The 19,196-nt window shown below is 50.4% G+C and overlaps 1 protein-coding gene across 3 annotated transcripts in view; it reads left to right on the top strand.

Moving 5' to 3' along the window:
• The window catches only part of NUP210 (nucleoporin 210), a 107,390-nt gene that overhangs the window by 19,301 nt on the left and 68,893 nt on the right, over nucleotides 1-19,196 (top strand). For 2 of the 3 annotated variants that reach the window (XM_036113486.2, XM_078074637.1), the window contains exons 3-9: nucleotides 714-845; nucleotides 4,711-4,807; nucleotides 8,280-8,430; nucleotides 10,372-10,504; nucleotides 15,505-15,663; nucleotides 16,209-16,277; nucleotides 18,071-18,177. In XM_036113486.2, the coding sequence (XP_035969379.2) occupies nucleotides 714-845; nucleotides 4,711-4,807; nucleotides 8,280-8,430; nucleotides 10,372-10,504; nucleotides 15,505-15,663; nucleotides 16,209-16,277; nucleotides 18,071-18,177 (848 nt within the window). Of the gene's footprint in view, nucleotides 1-713; nucleotides 846-4,364; nucleotides 4,518-4,710; nucleotides 4,808-8,279; nucleotides 8,431-10,371; nucleotides 10,505-15,504; nucleotides 15,664-16,208; nucleotides 16,278-18,070; nucleotides 18,178-19,196 lie in introns of those variants that run through there. The other variant, XM_078074626.1, reaches the window with a different exon arrangement.

Genomic DNA, 19,196 nt, shown 5'->3' with positions numbered 1-19,196 from the left:
TTTTACATATGAGTATTTTTAAGGCTTTTGATGTCGTGCTTTCTAACAAGGGACCATGAACGGTGCACAAGTGGTTTTCTACGGGGCCTGGAGAATGGGCAGGATGATCTTGTGTCACGTGCTGTTATTTTTACACTGGAGAATTCCCTGGGTAATGCCATTTATGTATCTTATTTATGGAGCTAGTAAAAAAGTCTGTGTGCTTGCTCACACAACCCTTTCATTCTACAGTACAGTTGATGGTCTTGTGTAAAAACACCAGTGTAAGCAAACAAACTCCGGGTGCCATTCCTAATTTCAGCGTAGGAACAAGCATTCAGAACAGCATTATCTTTCTGGATGCTAATTCATCATAATGTATCCTTGTCTTTTAACGTAATGGTCACAAAACCAGATTCTCTCTGAGGAGTTTTCTCGCACGCAGCTTTAAATGCAGCTACTCACCTTGCCAAAGTACAAGAGGGGCAATGAAAATACCCCCAAGCCCTTACTCCGCACAGGTCTGTGCTCACTTTCAGAAGGCCCGTGTGCTGGTCAGCGGCTTGGCTGCTGAGGTCAATGTGGTTGTCCCAGCTCCATTTCATGGTGGTGGTCTTGTTGGTGGCTCTCATCCTTGCCAAAGTGCGAGAGCACCTGACCCATGAGACTGTGGAGGTGGCTTGGCGCTCAGGGCACCACTTTCTGTGCCAACCCTTCCATTCCCATCCCTCCAGCCACGGGCCAGGTCCTGCGCTGTGATGCCATCGTCGACCTCATCCACGGCATTCAGATAGTCTCCACTACCCGAGAACTCTACCTGGAGGACTCACCCCTGGAGCTGAAGATCCAGGCTCTGGACTCTGAAGGTGAGAATGGGCCCCTGGCAGTCTGTTTCTCAGTCCCCTCACGTCCAGCCCTGCTCTTCCCCCATGGAGGGCGACTCCAGCCAGGATGGCAGAGTCGGTGCTGGGGAGACACTGAAGAGGTCAAGACCACTGAGTGTCCCCCAGGCCCTTGGGGGCTGGCACTCATTGGCCTCTGCAGCAGGGCCCATGAGATGAGAGGTTTGGCAGTCCCTGGAGGCCGATTCCATGCCTGTGCCCAGGACCGTGCTGGGTAAAGCGCATCTTTGGGAAGCTGACATCCGGTGTCTTGGCAGCAGTGGGAAGCTGGGAGAGGCTCATTGGGTCACCATGCTGGAAACAGTGGGAGTGTTCTCCTTGCCCGGCTTTGAGGGCTGGGGTTGGCTTCCTGGTCCAGACGGCAGGGCGCACGTGTGCACGTGTGCTCGTGCGCTGGGATGCGTCCCTGTCCTCGCCCGGGCGCCATCATTCACTTTACTTCACTGGAGTCCAATACAGGATTGCTCTGGGGTTCTTAGAAGATCTGTTCTTGGACTGTCTTGGCTGCAGCCTTACCTCTTCGGAAGCTGAGCAAGGGAAATTTGTAGGTTAAGATTCCCATTGGAAAAAATAAGTCAGGTAACAGATGTCTTTCAGATGAGGGCTCTCCCAAAACTTAAGCCCAGTCCTTGGCTCACCTTGTCTTTGAAATCTTCCCTGACCACTCCAGCTCCCTCTACTTAAAAATAAATTCTCTAGATTAGAATTTCCCAGCCTAGGGTAGTATCCACACTTGGGGCTGGATAATTATTTGTGGTGGGGTCTGTCTAGTACATTGTAGGATGCTCAGCAACATCTCTGACCTTCACCCATGAGAGGTAGTAGAATTCCCCAAGTTTTTTTTTTAAAGATTTTATTTATTTGACAGAGAGAGAGAGAGAGAGCATACACAAGTAAGCAGAGCAACAGGCAGAGGGAGAGAGAGAGAAGCAGGTTCCCTGCTGAGCAGACAGCCCAATGTGGGGCTTGATCCCAAGACCCCGGGATCATGACCTGAGCCAAAGGTAGACGCTTAACCAACTGAGCCACCCATGCTCCCCAGAACTCAAATTTTGATGACCAAAAGTATCTCCAGTCATTGCCCAATGTCCCCTGAGGACAAAATCATTGTTCTAGAGGATCAGTCAGGTCCTTCCTTCCTGTCTATTCATTTATCAGATAAGCTGTCTCACTTCTCTGAACTGTTTTCTGGTTTATGAAATTGAGATAGTGGTGCTTATGTGGGGGTTGCAAGGACTTGGTGAGAAGTGTGTCCAGGGCTTAGTGCTGGGCAGCACGGGAGCGGGTCTCAGTGAGCCACGTGGCATCTGAGCCGTTCTACCTGCTGGGCATCCTGCCAGGTGCTGGGAAGGAAGGGCTGGCTTCTGCCCTAGTAGGTCAGGCTGTAGGGGGGCCCACATGCATCTCAGTAGGTGCTGCTTTTCATCAAATCGGATGTAAGGCAACCCAGGGAAGGTTGAAAGTTGGGTGTGGGGAACAGAAGTCAGGACAGTTTCTTAGGGACATGATGTTTGACCAAGCCATGAGGAGCATGGTGTTTGCCCACCTCAGAAGGCCATTTTATTCAGGAGGAGACTAAACTTGCAGCAGGGTGGTGGGGTGGGGGATGCAGGATGTAAAGGGTCTTGCATGTCCCACATGAGGTTTGCACTTGGTCTTAAAGCAAAGGGAGCTGGGGAAGGGGTTTGTGCAGTGAGATGATAGGAGCTCCTCTGCAGGGCTCTTCGGGGATGACTCACCGATCTTGGGAACAAATGACCAAGCTTGAGGCCACGCTGGGGCCAGGCACTCCTTTGAGCACTTTGCATGCTCTAACCTCATTTCACATCCAGATGATGAGACCAAGGTACAGAGTGTGAACACACACACGTGTGTGCCGGGGGAAGACATGTAGTTAGTATGTAGCTCCAGCCTGGTCCCTGAGTCCACTCTCTTGGCCTGGGCTTAGCAGACTTTTCCTGTGAAGGGCCAGAGAGTAACTGTTTTAGACTTTGCTGGCCACACCGTCTCTGCTGCAACTACTCAGCTCTCCCACTGTTACTCTAAAGCCGTCCTAAGGGGTGCATAGTGGCTGTGTTCTAATAAAACTTTATTGACCACCTGCTCTTGACCACTCTGTTTTATTTCCTGTCTTAAGTTACTTTAAAAAAAAGATATGTATACCATGAAATTCATCCATTTAAAGTGTATAGTTCGGTGGTTTTTAATATACTCACAAAGTTGTACAGCCATCATCGCTAGCTAATTTTAGAACATTTTCATCACTACAGAAAAGAAACTCAGTACCCTTGAGCAGTGGCTTCCCATTCTTTCCTCTCTCTGGCCCCTGGCAACCACTACTTTTGGTGTATATAGATTTGTCTATTGTGGACATTTTCTATAAATAGAATCATACCATGTATGGTCTTTTGAGTCTGACTTCTTTCACTTGGCATAATGTTTTCAAGGTTCATTCATGTTGTATTGAGTATTTCCTTCCTTTTTATGGCCGAAAAATATCCCATTGTATGGATAGAGTGCCTTTGTTTATCCATTCATCTGTTGATGGACATTTGGGTTGCTTCTACCTTTTGACTGTTGTGAATAATGCTGCTGTGAATATTCATGTGCCATTCTTTGGACATGGTTTTTCATTTCTCTAGCTTGTATACCCAGAAGTGGAATTGCTGGGTCACAGAGTAACTCTATGTTGCCCTTAAAGTAATGGCAAAGACAGCAGCCCAGTTTTCTGCAGCTTTTGCTAAGCACTGTTTCGTTTGGCTTCTGAGATCTCACAGGTGGGGTGGGGCAGGACCTGGGGCCCGTCTGACGCTGAATGCCTTGCCCTTTGCACTGTAGTAAGAACTTTTCTACACCCCAGATGCTCTTATTTGGGTTTCTGGCCAGACAGGGAATATAGATGAAGACTACAGGGCGGTGGGGGGTGGGGTGGGTAAACAACATGGCATAGTGGGGAGTGTGGCAAATCCGAGATCATGATCCCTTCTTGCAAGGCTGAGCCAGCCACCGATCCTCAGAGGGACTAGGATCCAGGAGGTCGGCTCTGTAGACTTTTCAAGAGAACTTGGAAGTTGGATTTGTATGTTGCATTTCTTCATTTGAAATGATGGGAAATAATTCAAAAATGTAAAAGCAGCATTGCTTAGGTAAAAGCAAAGCTGCAGCTCCTAGGAGATCAGGCCTCAGAGCCACCGGTTTCCATCTCCCACACCGTTGTAGTGCGTCGACGGGGAACCAGACCTTGTACTTATACTAACAAGGTCTTTACGGAGTCCTGTCTCCACAATCATTGCCCGGTCAGGTTGGGCTCTCTTGTCCTGACATCCTGTCAGAAGGCTCACGGACAGCAAGCCGGACTGCAGAGCGAAGACCAGCTTGGGTGGCTTGCCATCTCCTCCACACTGGGACCCTGGGAGTCTCGGCATCCAGGGGAAGAGACAAGATGCTGCCCTTCATCCACAGCTTCTTTCCCTGCAGAGGGAGAGTAAGGGGGAACAAATGACTCAGGTCTCGGGAGCTCACCTCAACTGTGAAGTCCTTATAGACCTGAGAGGTGGTGGTGTTACACACTGCGCTGAGCCTGTCATGAGCCGTCAGAGGTACCGTGGGAGGAACACAAGTGCTCACCTGAGACAGGTTTGGGTTCGCATCCCAGGTGAGCCCCTCATGGTCACATGACCCTGACCCTTTAAGCCTCAGTTTCCCTTTCCTGAAATGGAGGCATAGCACCTGCTTTGCAGAGGGGTGGTGCTGAGTACATTTTCCCCTCCCCCCCAGCCCCAGGAGTTAACTCTGATACATTTCTGTTCCCCCCCATCTGCTCTTGCAGGGAACACATTCAGCACTCTGGCTGGGCTGGTCTTTGACTGGACGATCGTGAAGGACACGGAGGCCAATGGGTTCTCGGACTCCCACAATGCCCTGCGGTAAGAGGCACCTCACCTTTGCAAGAAAGCAGGAAGGAGGCTGTCAGTTGGCTCCGTGCAGGCTGGGGGCTTTTATCATCATCATCATCACCGTCAGCAAGGAGCCCAGGGCAGTTCCCAGGATGCTGGCCAGCATTCCCCATGACTGATTGAAGGAAGAGCATTTCGGCTCCCACAGCTGTGCCGGAACCTTGCTGCTTCCGCAACCCACTGGGGTGTGCTCTGTGGGAAGTTGCCGAGGAGGCTGGCATGCCCAGCTGTGGAAGAGAAACCTTGCCGCAGATAATGGAAGCTGTCATGGGGTGCTGGGAAAGGTTGTATGTGGCCTCAGAGGGCAGCCCTCCACTGGGGGTGAGTTAAAGGGGAGACAGGTTGTGGCTAGGAAGACATTCCAGCAGCGACAGCCCTCACAGGTGCAAGAGGCTATGTTCCCCGGCACTGGACTCCTTAGGACATGGGTTTACTAGGCATCTTGACTCCCTCAATCCCTCCAAAAGCCGTGTGGGCTCTAATACCACCATTTTTGCCATTTTTCAGACATAGAAACAAAGGTTTAAGCCACTTACCACATTGGTAAGTGGCGGAGCTAGAATTTGAACTCTATATAAATCTTCACTATCCAATATGGTGGCCACTAACCCAACCCAACCCTGGCTATTTCAGTTTAAATGAGATAAAATGAAAACTCCCGTTCCTTAGATGTACTGGCTACGTTTCACGTGTTTGTTAGCTATGTGGCTAGTGGTTATTACACATTGCACAGAGCAGATGTGGAGCAGAAGGTCCCGTTGACCAGTGCTGGTGCAGACCCAAGGGCTGGGCTCATATCCCCTGCTCTCCTGCATTGCCTCAGGCCTTATTAAATCAAATTTTAAGCTCTCTTTTAAGGGAAAAAGATCTAATTTTTTTCAATATTCCCTTATAATCTTTATAAAATTTTATTTTAATTTCAGTATAGTTAACGTACAATGTTATATTAGTTTCAGGTGTAAAATTTAGTGATTCAACACTTCTATACATCACCCAGTGCTCATCACAAGTGCCCTCCTTAATCCGCATTACCTATTTCACCCATCCCCCCACTCACCTCCCCTCTGCTAACCACAAGTTCTCTATAGTTAAGAGTCTCTTTCTTGGGTTGTCTCGCTCTCTCTTTTCTCTTTGCTTGTTTATTTTGTTTCTTAAATTCCACTTATGAGTGAAATTATATGGTGTTTGTCTTCCTCTGACTGATTTATTTTGCTTAGCATTATGCTCTCTAACTCCAGAGGAAGACTTAATTTAAAAAGGAAAATGTTTTAAGATTTTATTTACTTATTTGACAGAGAGAGAGAGCACAAGCAGGGGGAGCAGCAGCAGAGGGAGAAGGAGAAGCAGATTCCCCACTGAGCAGGGAGCCCGATGCGGGGCTTGATCCCAGGACCCTGGGATCATGACCTGAGCTGAAGGCAGACGCTCAATCAACTGAGCCACCCAGGTGCCCCTTTAAAAAATTTTGCAGCTATTTTCAGCTTACAGAAAAGTTGCAAGTATAGTACAAAAAGTGGTGTCCCTGAACCATTTGAGAGCCAACCTGATGTCCCTAATTATTTTAACGTGCATTTACCACCATTAAGGACATTTTCTGGCATACCCGCAATATCATCAAAATGAGGAGATGAACACTGATGCCTACAGTCATCAGACCTCATTCAGGCCTTGCCAGTCTATTCCAGTTATATCCTTCACATGAAGTGCAAACCCCAGCCAGAGTCACCTGCTGTCTGTTGTCCTGTCTCTATCAGCCTAGGACAGTTCTTTGGCCTTTCTTTCTTTTGGGACCGTGACACTCGTGAAGATTATAGTCCAATTATTTTGTAGAATGTCCCTCATTTCGGGATTATCCGATATTCCCTCCTGATTAGACTCAGAGCTTTGCATCTTTGGCAGGAAGATTGCAGAGCTGAACTTCTGTATTCTCCTGATTGCATCTTATCATGATTTTGTGGGTCTGTCACAGATGATGTTCACTGTCATCACTTGGGTTAGATGGTGTCTGCCCAGGTGCCTCACTATGAAGTCACTGTCTCACCACCTCGCAATTAGTAGGTATTTTGTGGGGAGTTAAGAGTCTGGTCTTTTATTTACACCTTTACAAGTCCAGCTCTGGGCTTTAGGGAACATCTCGGCTTAGCCCACGCCTATTTCCGTGGCAGACATCCTCACACCCTGACAATGGGCAAGCTGGGTTGCCCTTTTGGGTCAGAGGTCTTTGGGGGGATGGGACCCTCAACCTTTGTCTTCTGGATGAGCTCTGGACTTTCTGGTGTCTCGTGAAGTTCAGTCAAAGAGACCTGGATTCTCAGCCTGGCCTGGTCACTTCCTGCCTGCTTCCTCAGTCAAGGAATGCAGCCCACCTGGGCATCAGCATCCTCCTCTGTCCGCGGGAGGGGATTATTGTGGCTACCTCTGAGGGTAGCTGTGTGGGTCAGCACGGTATTCAGAGCCCTGCTCTGGGCCTTTCACACACCAGATGTTCAGAGAATGCTGGTTCCCTGCCCCAGTCTGTGCGAGCAGGTGCATTTCCTGTCATGACAGCCTCCTGAGCTTCCAGAAACTCTGTACGTGAGCTGAATGTTAACCAGAATCGAAGGCACTAAGGCATGTTGCCACCAGAGTGTCCTGGATTTTCATTAAAATCAGGATGTGACACGTAGTAAAGCCACACAAGGGAGTCAGTCACAGCGTACTACAGGCGCCGGCGGACGCTGGGGAGGGTGGAAGCCTGTCCAGTGGACTGCTCTCGTTCAAAGTGGGAAGACGGGCTACCCTGTAAATCACAGGCTGCAAGAGAGAGACCACGTGGAAAGGGTCCCTCAAGCCAGCCCTGCTTCCTGCCTACACTGTGGGGTCACCGCCTCTGACTTCTCTCCCGACGTGGGGCTTCTCCCCACAGCCCAACCCCACGGGCGATGAGATGGGTGTGATCCCCTCTTCCTGACACTGGAGGAGGGTCATTGAGCGTCATTTTCCAGGGGCAGGTGCTGGCCCTGAGCGGTGGGTAGGACGTCGCAGGGAGTCCTGGGAGCCTGGTGGGCATTGCTGGCACCACCCTGGCTGGGTCTGTGCTCTCGGGCCTGCTTCCTAGTTTCCGTGGGCCTCACCTCTCACACCTGGGAGAGAAGCATTTTGACTAAGCAGGTGGTCCTCATATTGCAGGGTTTACCCTAATCATGTGCAGATTTTGATAAAAGGCACAGTGCCAGGCTTCAAGCAGATAAAGGCCTGGGCCAGGGCCCAAGAATCTGCGTTTTTCACAAGGAGGTGGGCAGTTCTGATGTAGGAAGTTTCAGGGACACATTTCTAAGCAGCACCAAGTAGGGCACCATCACTTACTTCAGCGTCTGGCCCCTCCTAGGAGGTGCCAACAGACAGTGAATCCATTAGGGTCTTTGCTTCCACATTCAGGTCTGATGACACATTCCTTTTCCAGAATCCTCACGTTCTTGGAGTCCACATACATCCCTCCTTCCTACATCTCTGAGATGGAGAAGGTGGCCAAGCAGGGGGACACCATCCTGGTGTCCGGGATGAAGACTGGCAGCTCCAAGCTCAAGGCGCGCATCCAGGAGGCCGTCTACAAGGTGGGGCCCTGGGGCTCAGGAGGAGCGGGGCTTCCTGGCATGGCTCACAGCCATGCGCACATTTAGAAGTGGTACCGTGAAAGTTTCACTGTTCATGAACTGGGAACTTCAGGGTGTGATTCTGTATTTCTGTTGTTGGGTTTGGTGTTTTGGGGGCCACAGCTTTCGAGAGAGGTAGTTGGGGGACCAGAGTGTACCATCTCCAGAGCTCCAAAGTAGTTGATCCGTTGTCAGTTTCAAGGGAGGTCCAGGAGCAGTGGGATGCTCATTAACCAGCTGATTTTCAACAAATACCCCCCCTCCGTCCCAGTGGAGGGATGCATCCAAACATTTGGGGCTCTGAAAAAACTGGGGACTTCCAAGTGTCCTCCATGCTGTTTCTTCCTGGGCCCCACTTTGAGCCCTGGGACTGGTGGTCCCATCTGTGGGGTTAAGGCTCCTTAGCTCACTGCCCCCCTCAAGTCGCCCTGGCCTCACTAGCACCTGCTTCTCCATCAGCACCCATCGGGGGAGGGATAGGACAGCAGAAAGAAGAGGTCCTGGTTCTTTCCCGGTTCTTGTGGGCACGTGTCTGCCCTGCCTCCTTTGAACTACAACCCTGAGATCTTCCTTTCGTTTGCCTGGTTCCTGGAGCTCACACAGAAGGGTGTGGTCCTCCATCTGCCATTGAATTTCTGAAGTGACAGATGAAAGAACACCTCCTGATTTACTCTTCAGTGGTTTAGCCAGTAGGCCAGGGGTCCTGGAGGGTTTTAGAAGCACAGGACATGCCATATTGTAGGGGTTCATCTTGTAGCACCCTGCAGTTCATGTTTGGAGACTGCTTGTCTCTTTTTATTCTGGGCCCAAGCCCAGCCCACCCCACCTCTGAGCTGCAATTCCCCCTTGTCCTGCCTGCTGCCCGTCCATACGCGGCTTCCCTGCCTGCCCCCTGCTGGAAAGCACCCACTGCAGAGCGGGGCCCAAGGGCTGCTTTTGTCTCTTTGGATGAGTCAGAGATACTATGTAACTTACTATTAAGTGAGGAAACCTGTAAGATGTTATAGCTGGAGCAAAGGAGAACCCCAAGAATTTAGGAATAGAAGCAGAACTGGTCAATATCCACGGGATGATAATCGACCACACCTCCACCTGAGACAATGTATTTGCATCTCTGTGGATGAGAATCATTTTCTTTGCTGAGTTTTCTCCAACTTGAAGAGTTGCAAAAAGATCAAAGGCAGGGAAAGGTGCAGGCCCCCATAGACTCCGGGAACCCAAGGGGTGCGCTGGACTGGTGGTGGTTCTCCCATTTCAAGTCTCTCACACCTTTTCCTGATGAGGAGTTCGCGGCGTGGCAGGAGGGGGAAAGGGCTGAGCACTCATCAGGGACATGTTTCTCTCCCATTTTCAGGTTTGCCTGTGGCTTCCCAACCAACCTGGCCTTTGGGCTTTTGTGGGTGGAGCCCCCGAACCCCTGGTGGCCACAGTATCCATGGATATCACTCCTCACTTTTCTTTCTGTGTAACTATTATGATTATACATTGAGCTATAGCACGCGTAACGTAAAGTGATGTGCTCAGTACGGTTCAGCAGTAGCCGCTGAACACATGCCTCGTGAACACACAGGGTTCCCCCGGGGCTTTGGGGGTCTGAAGGTGGGGGGCTCTGAGCATTGCCTTGTTTTTTTACCCCTAACTTCTTTGTCCCTACATAAGCATCCTGAGAAGTTCTAGATTCTCTTTCTCTTGTCTACACCACTCTCCATTCCCACCCCACCTCACTTTTTCTTCTTATTTTTTATAAGTAGGCTCCATGCTGGGTGCGGAGCCCAGCACAGGGCCCGAACTCACGATCCTGAGATGAAGACCTGAGCTGAGATCAAGAGTCGGACGCTTAACCGACTGCACCAGCCAAGCACCCCTCCCTCACCTCACTTTTTCTACCCTCTTTCTTCCAAGCACGTGCGCCCTGCAGAGGTCAGACTGCTGATTCTGGAGAACATCCTTCTGAACCCAGCTTACGATGTCTACCTGATGGTGGGGACCTCCATTCGCTATAGGGTGCAGAAGATCAGGCAAGGAAAGATCACAGGTGAGTCACTGACTCAGCGAGGTGGTCATGGCAGAGGCTACCCTTTTTATTATTGTGGTAAAATACACATAATATAATTACAATTTTAACCATTTTTAAGTGTGCAGTTTAGTGATATTGAGTATATTCACATTGTCATGCAACCATCCCCACCATCCATCTCTGGGACTTTTCATCTTCCCAGAATTGAAACTCTGTTTTCATTAAACACCAGCTCCCATTGGTCCCCCCAGCCGCTGGCAGCCACCATCCTACTTTCTGTCTCTATGAATTTGACTCCTCCAGGGACCTCATATAAGAGGAATCTTACTATATTTATCCTTTTGTGACTGGCTTATTTCACTTAGCCATAATGCCCTCAAGGCTCATCCATGTTGTAGCGTGTGTCAGAATTTCCTTCCTTTTTAAGGCTGAATAATAGTCCAGTGTACGCATATTCATATTGAGTGCTTATCCATTCATCTGTCGATGGGCGCTTGGGTTGCTTCTGCTTCTTGGCTATTGTGAATAATGCTGCTAGGAGCATGGGTGTGCAAATATCTTTTCAAGATGCTGCTTTCAGTCTTTTTGGGTGTATATCCACGCCTTTGTTTTGAGAATGTCAGAAGCTGTGAGCTTCACACTGGAGCGGGTTTTGCCCTTGGTCAACCACTGACTGCTGTCCAGCCTTGGCCGACTATATTTCTTTCTCCAACAGAAAGATATAATTCAGGATATAATTCAAGATATAATTCAAGGAACAGAAAGATATAATTCACATCACTGCCCCTACTTTGGGGCTCAGTTTCCCCTTCAGATACCTTGAGGCCTTTCTGCCTATGCTGTGAGGGCAAAATTAATTAGTGGATGTGGATTTGTTCTGGAAATTCTAGAGTGCTGTGTATCTGTGATGCATTTTATATGGTGAATGTTCTTAATACAGCACCAATCCTCCTAAGATTATTACTATTATCATTTTTTTAAAGTTTATCCATGGGGCACCTGGGTGGCTCAGTCGTTAAGCGTCTGCCTTCGGCTCAGGTCATGATCCCAGGGTCCTGGGATTGAGCCCCGCATCGGGCTCCCTGCTCCGTGGGAAGCCTGCTTCTCCCTCTCCCACTCCCCCTGCTTGTGTTCCCTCTCTCGCTCTGTCTCTCTCTGTCAAATAAATAAATAAAACCGTTAAAAATAAATAAATAAAAGTTTATCCATGTTTCATGGCCAGAGCACAAGATGTCAAGAGTGTCACCCATCTGTCCGAGGGCTTTGACACGTGTTCAGGCAGCTGCCTCCCCCAGGTTGGAGGTCATTCTGTCTGTGATGCAGGGTGTTGTGTAAGAAGCACATAGATGCTTCAGTATCCAAGAAACTTGGGTTTTGTTCCATAGATGGGGTCCTGAAAGACACTGCCTCACCTGGGAGCAATGGATCTGTTGAGAAGTTACAGCGTGGCAGAGCACTCTGCCCCGCAGACCACGGAAGCTGAGAATAGGCTCCTTCTGGGTAGGAAGCAGGGCGGGGGCTCTTGGCCAGAGATCTGAGAGCTGGGCCCCAACCGGGGAGGGCAGTCAGCATGGTTAATGGCGGGTGATTTAATGAAGAGGTCTTGAGAGTTCACCCTGACTTAGTTCAGATGGCATAGTCCAGAGGAACAGCACATCTCAAGGGACCCAGAAAACTTGTGGGTTGGGTCACTGACCCACCATATATGTCAAAGCGTCGGAACACATGAAAGGTAGCCCAGGGCAGGAAATAGGAATGTTGCCTCCCTTTCATCAATGGGGAAATGAGATGGAAAATTCCTCCAAAAATGAACACACCTGTGTGCTTGATGGTTCTGGTTGCTGCAGGTCTGGAGTGGCTTCCAGACAGAAGCCTTGAGCACCGAGCCAGCAAGGTCCACCATGACCTAGTCATACAAACGGAAACTCTGTCCATTTGTTTTAGGTGGATTAGGCTTTTTTTTTTTTAATTGAGATATAATTCACATCACTGTCTTTTTAAACAAGTTGACTAGACAGGGAAGTGACGACTGATGGCATGACAGGGACATGAATTTCAGCTGCTGTCTGTCTTGCGTGGCATCCCGTGTTGGCTTAGAGAATTCTAGGTTAGAGGCCAGTTATCTGGACTTATTAACATGCAGATAATTATAACCCCAAATTTATTCTTTCTCTTTTTTTTTTCAGTTTTCCTTCCTTGAAAATGTAATTTTTCTTCTTTTCTTCCATATCTTTATTTCCCTTCTGTCTGCCTCCCTTTATTGGCTGGCTCGCTTTCTTGTAAGCCCATTTATTGAGCACCTATTCAGTGCCGTGGTCTGCTAGAGGCTGCATATGCTGCCTGGGTTTCTGCCCTCCTGGAGCACACAGCCCAGCAGCCAGTCCAATGGTTACTCTGCAAACATCTTACAAGTGGGGGCGGGGAGGGAGGGGAGGGGCTCTTGGAGCTTGTAATAGGGGGCTGTGTGCTGCCTGCAGGGCAGTGTTTCCAGCGGGGGCCACAGGTCTCTCCCCTCAGTTCTCAATCCTTTGGTATTTGTACTGCTTGAACACATGACTGGCACAATAACCAAATTATCAGACAGAACAAAAGGTGGGGAGGCCATGCTGACTGAGGGAGTTGGTGTCCAAAAGAACGTGAGTGAGTGCAATCATTGAAGGAACAGAGAAAATGCACTGAGGCTGGGAGAATCACCTGCATAGGCTGGTGTCGGTGACCCAGGTGTCAAAGGGACTTGGAGCCCAGCACACCCTTGAGCCATGGCTGCCCAGAACTAGCTCTTATGGGCTATGTGAGCAGGGGCTGGAGCCAGAGGTGAGGGAGTGAGCTCACCATCCTCCTGGGCTCAGATCTACCTCCCCAGGAGCTCCATGGTCATCCCTGGAGCCTACCCGTGGTGGGGGGGATAAGAAGCACATCTGGAGGGTCAGCCAGGGTCAGGAGGGTCACAGAGCCTATCTCCTAGAAGCATGTGGGCCTCTTGGCTTATAGAAGGGCAGCCTTGGTGATGGCCCTTTACCCTCTGCAGATGGTAGATGAGCTGGTCTGGTGCCCCAAGAACAGCCTTCCTATTTTTATAGATAGACAGTGACCCTTAGCATCTGCAAAGCCTTCTGCATTCAGTGCTTCTCACAAGTAGCGAGTTCTGCATTATAAGAGGTGTTTAAGGAGTCAAACAAACCCCTTATTTTCATTGTCCTAGGATTTTGTAATTATGTTGTTGTGCAAGATCTTTTGAGAATCAGTATATTCATTTCCCAAAATGGCCTATTCATTTGGAGAACTTTAAATAAAGGAGGAAGCTAGTGCTTCATAAAACAGCATAAAGTAATACTGCTTTATTGTGCAATGGCATTATTTTATTACGGCATGGATTCTCGATGCACTTCTGCCATATTCTGAAAATATAATCCTCAAGAATCTCAGCTCAGCTAGGCTGGGCTTCCCCCAGTTAGAGGACAAGGAGATGGGCTGTGTATACGCTAAGGGATTCTCAGTTCTGGTGTGCCCTGGAATCATCCAGAGGGCCCGTTCAAACTCAGAGAACCAGGCCCACCTCCAGAGTTTGATTCAGCAGCTCTGGGGTGGGGGAGCAGTCATTTGGAGTTGGCAGGTGACACTGATGGTCCAGGGCCCCCACTTTGAGAACCCTCTGCTCTAGGGCAAATTCTTGGGGACTTATTAGAACACACAGAAGATACCCTAAGACAGGAAGTGGACCAGTTGCTTCCCTTTTAAAGCTCCCGTTGGAATTCTTGGGAATTCTAAGGATGATCTAGCTGAAATTCCTCCTGGCCCTTGTCCTGGACACCTCCCATGGAAGGCCCTGAGCTGGGATCTGGGGAGGAATGGTGAGCAAGGGTGCAGTCTGTGGTTCTCCCTCCTGTCTCTTGCTGGAGGGCAGAGATGTGGCCGCGCCCCCAGGCTCTGTGAGCAGGTTGCTCGGTAGGAAAGTTGACAGACAGGACCAGGAGGGGTTGAGTAAAAGTGCTCCTGCTCTCTTTGTTCTTTTGTCTTGTTTTCTGTTCAGTTAGCCCTGTATAGTATATCATTAGTTTTTGATGTAGTGTTCAATGATTCATCCTGCTCTCTTTGGTTTGAATCTCAGCTCTGCCACTCCCCACTGGAGGACCCAGTGGGCTTCTTGGCTCGATTTCCACAGCACCACCATCTTGAAGCTGTGCGCATCAGCAGTACCCAGGTCAAGGGTGCTTGTGGGATAAAATGGGGTGACAGGCCCATAAAGCAGCAGACACGGTCCCACCACATCTTGATTTTGCGGTCAGCAGTAGCCATTTATAAAAGCATTCGTGGTCACTACACATAGGCTCTGGAAGACTGACGCAGAAGCGGCAAGTTTTGTAGGATCGCTTATTTCCTGGGGAAATCGTTTTTCATCCCTCAAATCCCAGATTGAGCAGTTCTCTCTCTTCTACAATGTGACACCGAGCAGGGAAACCTTGATGGATGGTCAAGATAGCAACAGAGAACATTCTTTGCAGATCCTAGACTGAACTCCCCAAACCTGGTGGAAAACAATGGATTGGTGCCTTTTTGGACCCCCCCCCCCCAGAGGCTGCACGGCTCCCGTGAGCCCTACCCCAGGCCCCTCGGTGTAGCGGCAGAATTCACTCAACTCCTGGATTCTGCAAGCAGCCTGCAATTGGTGTCAGAGGCTGTGCTTAATGAAAAAAAAAAAGCAGTTTATGAGTCATTAAAAAACTGATTGCTTCTGAAAATTCATGGGTAGTGTCAGTTTTGTCCACAGGCATGGAGAATAATGTTAAATTTTAAAGTGTTGAGAAAATTATAACACTGTATATTAACTATAGTGAAATTTAAAAAAAAAAGTGTTGAAGAAACTAAGTAAAAAAAAAGAAGAAAGAAAGAGAAATCAAGCAGTCATACTGATAGTCGGGTCCAGGGATTTGGGGTGGGGTGGACATATGGGTTTCTAATGTTTCCTGTCTTTGCTCTTGTCTCCCCCACTTTGTTTTTTTTTGCTTCTGGGCGGCCAGAGCTATCGATGCCTTCTGAGCAGTATGAGCTCCAGCTTCAGAACAGCATCTCGAGCCCTGAGGGAGATGTGGGCCGGCCCGTGGCCGTCTTGGACCAGGACACATCGATGGTCACCGCCGTGCGGCTGGGACAGAGCAGCCTGGTCCTGAGCCACAGGAATATCCTTTCCCCGGCCTGTCTGCAAGTACATAAGCATGTCCTGGGCAGGAGATCTGCTGTTTGGAAGTCATTTTTCTCCCCGAAAGCTTGGCGAGGCTAAAAATAACCCTGTTTTCCCTCAAGGTCTGAAAATTGGAAAGAACCGAAATAGCAACACGGCTGTGTGGAACGCTCACCTCTGTGGGTGACTCATAGGAGAGGCTCCAGGATGGGAGGTGGTGGCAGGAGCAGAGCCTCGCTCCTCGCCTCCGGAACCTTCCCTGGCACGGGCAGCCCCATCCGAGGGTCCTGGGCAAGGCTGTTTCCAAACCGGCGTGTGGGTTGTCCCTGTCCTAGCCTTGTTCGTGTGGGCTCCAGTGTCCCTTGCAGAGATCCTCCTTTGCTAGTGTAGGAAGCGTGGTGTGGCCTCTGATTCTGGAACATGGCTTTGTTCTACTTGTCCTCACACAAGGGGGTTTTCATCCTCTCTCCTACGCATGTGAGCTGAATCCTGCCAGTTGCTCTGTTCTCCTTCTTGTGTTTTGTTCCTTAAGTAAGAATTCAGGTATCCGCATGCAGGGTGCTTCCAGGTTACCCAATAGCACCATCTACGTGGTTGAACCTGGATACCTGGGTAAGTTTGGTCATCCTGGGTCCTCTCAGGTGCTACTGACAGGAGTTAAAAAAATAATTAAGGCAACAACAGCTCCCCAGAAAATGCTTCACACCGGCCAGCTCAGCCAGCTCGTGCCAGGGCTGCTCCCCAGTCCTCCCTGCATTGGTGCACAGAAACAAGCAGAGGGTAGGCCAAGGTCAACGTAGGTGGGCAGCTCCAGAGGCCAAGAAGTGTTTGGGTAGAGTCTGGAGGGCTTTGTCTCCTCCTGGTTTCTATACCAGGGCTCTGTCCAGACCTGTGGACATTTGGAGGTTGGTCAGCTCAGTGACAAAGGAGCCCCTAAAGCAAGGACACACTTGGTAAAAGTCTCAGTGGGGAGGAAGGGGAGGTATTTGACCCAAGAGAGGAAGGGAGGACTCGGCGGTCATGGAGGACCCGTGGGGGCGGAGCCAGGGCCCAGGAGCTGCCGTAACTGATGAATGCTTGAGAGATGTCCAGGACCCAAGTGTCACCCCAGGTCATAGAGATGATGCTCCCTTTGAGTTTGCTCCGAGTTGACGCACCTGTTGGGTGTACTGAATTGGTTCAGGCGAGAGAACATTTGACTGACATGCAGCAAACCCCTAGGTCCTCCTGTGAGCCACCATGTGAGCTTGCTGATCGGTGCGGACCTGAGCTGACAATGTGGTAACACCAGGCAGGTGTGTCTTAGGAGCTTCATTTATTCAGGAAGGCTTTTTTGGTACCTTCCCTCAGTCTGGCCTGTGCTGGGCCTAGAGTTCTGGAGGAAGGAAGCTTAGGTCCTTGTGCTTGGTTTTGCAGAGAGAGAGCAGTGTAAACAGATGGTGACAGGACAGTGGTAGAGAGTTAGTCAAGGTGAGTGCCAAAGAACAGCTTCTGGGAGATGAGGGTTGAGGCAGGCATTTCCCAGAAGCTGCTCCTTTGTAGGTAGGTCAGCCTGGCGGAGGTAACAGTTTGGGCGAGGGTGTGGTGAGAGAGTGCACGGCCTCACGGGGGTCAGCGAGCAGCCCATGCGCATCGTGTGTGGGGGCACAGCTAGAGGCCTGGGAGGGAGGGCTGCTCACATGGATAGAATGCTCAGTGCCAGGCCTCAGAGCCAAGACCTACTGTGGATTCAGAGCTCTACCTACTGTGGATTCAGAGTGCAGACCTACTGGGATTCAGAGGGTTATGGATTCAGATGTAGACTCACCGTGGATTCAGAGTGCAGACCTACTGGGATTCAGAGGGTTATGGATTCAGATGTAGACTCACCGTGGATTCAGAGTGCAGACCTACTGGGATTCAGAGGGTTATGGATTCAGATGTAGACTCACCGTGGATTCAGAGTGCAGACCTACTGGGATTCAGAGGGTTATGGATTCAGATGTAGACTCACCGTGGATTCAGAGTGCAGACCTACTGGGATTCAGAGGGTTATGGATTCAGATGTAGACTCACTGTGCATTCAGAGTGCAGACCTACTGTGGATTCGGTTCATACAACTACTGTGGATTCAGAGTCTAGACCTTCAGTGGATAGGTTCAAGTTTGAATGAGCCCAGAAGCAGTCAGTGTGGGATATGCTCCGGGTGGTGCTGGGGAAGCTGAGAGCTCACCCCAGCTTCTGCGGGCTCAGGGCCGATGGTGGGCATTAGATCTCACCATGCTTAGCAGCTGTTCTTTCTCCTTGGGGGAGTGCAGGTGAGCCGTTGTGGGGTCCTCCAGGTGTGCCTGGTGCCGTCCCCTTCCTCAGCGGCACGGCCCTGTACAGGCCCGAGCGTCAGGCTTTGTTGCTTGCCTGTTTTGTAGGGTTCACAGTCCACCCCGGTGACAGGTGGGTGCTGGAGACCGGCCGCCTGTATGAAATCACCATCGAAGTGCTTGACAAGTCCGGCAACAAGGTCTACCTGTCAGACGTGAGTGCCTGCCTTGGGTCCCGGTGGGGTGTCAGTGTGGGATGTGCCTCCTGGAGCGGCCCCCCAAAGCCGCAGGGCCCCCATGCAGGCAAGCTGAGTTATTGATTCCTAGTGGTGTGTCTGGGTCCATGAGAGACAGCACTGTGACATCTCTGGGGCCTCTCAGGACTTTGTGAACCTGCGAGTCTGTGCCCCCCAGCCCTACCCCTGCAGGGCCGGAGTGGGGAGAGGGGGCCACAGGCAGCTCGGTTCCAGAAGGCGGTGATGGGGGAGCAGTGTCTGCCTGCTGCCTTCCTGCTCGTTTGTCATAGCCTGAGACTTCATGGTGCTGAGAATCCATCTCTTCCTGCTCTACAGAGGAGCAGGGAGCACTCCCTGACCTTTCCCTGCGGGGCCAGGAATACCTATAACTGTCCGGAAGGCCCAGGTGACCTAGGCTAACCTCAGTTAGCTTTCTGGCTCTAGAAAGGAATGGCAGACACAGGCAGAGGGAGAGGAGTCTCGGCAGGTTTTGGTCCTTCGTGAGAGGTTCCCAGGATCATCAGTTGGAATGCCTGGGACATTCTTAGTGGCTTCTGAGGTTTTAGAAGAAGGAGGCAGCGTTCCCCTGGGGGCAGCTTTGCAGGTCATTGCTTTCCTCGTGTTATTGAACAAAGACTGTCGATCACCATTTTTTTGGGAAGAAAACTCTGACGGATACTGATGGCATTCTTTTGTGTTTGGTGGTTTCCTCGTTGGGGCCTCAGGGTCTGAGAAAGCCAACGATAGTAGGCCTCAGGCTCCCCTGAGGAGCACTGGGTCATCGGGCCATGCGGGGAGTGTGGTGGCCAGGGAGGGGGTCAAAGGCTGGAGGGCTCAGAGCCCAGTTCTAGGGCCTCGTCCAGCTCGTCTGCTGGTTTTGGAGGCCTCTGGGCCTTGGGCCGCCCCATGGCCCAGCCTGACTGCTCTTTGTGGGTCACGTTGCTCCTTTCCTGCATTCTGACTTCCTGACTCATCCCAGAAACACCTCTCTCACCCAT

This window comes from Halichoerus grypus, chromosome 1, assembly GCF_964656455.1.
Source record: "Halichoerus grypus chromosome 1, mHalGry1.hap1.1, whole genome shotgun sequence".
Taxonomy (NCBI): domain Eukaryota; kingdom Metazoa; phylum Chordata; class Mammalia; order Carnivora; family Phocidae; genus Halichoerus; species Halichoerus grypus.
The sequence above is the reverse complement of the archived record's forward strand: the minus strand, read 5'-3'. Positions and strand labels throughout refer to the sequence as shown.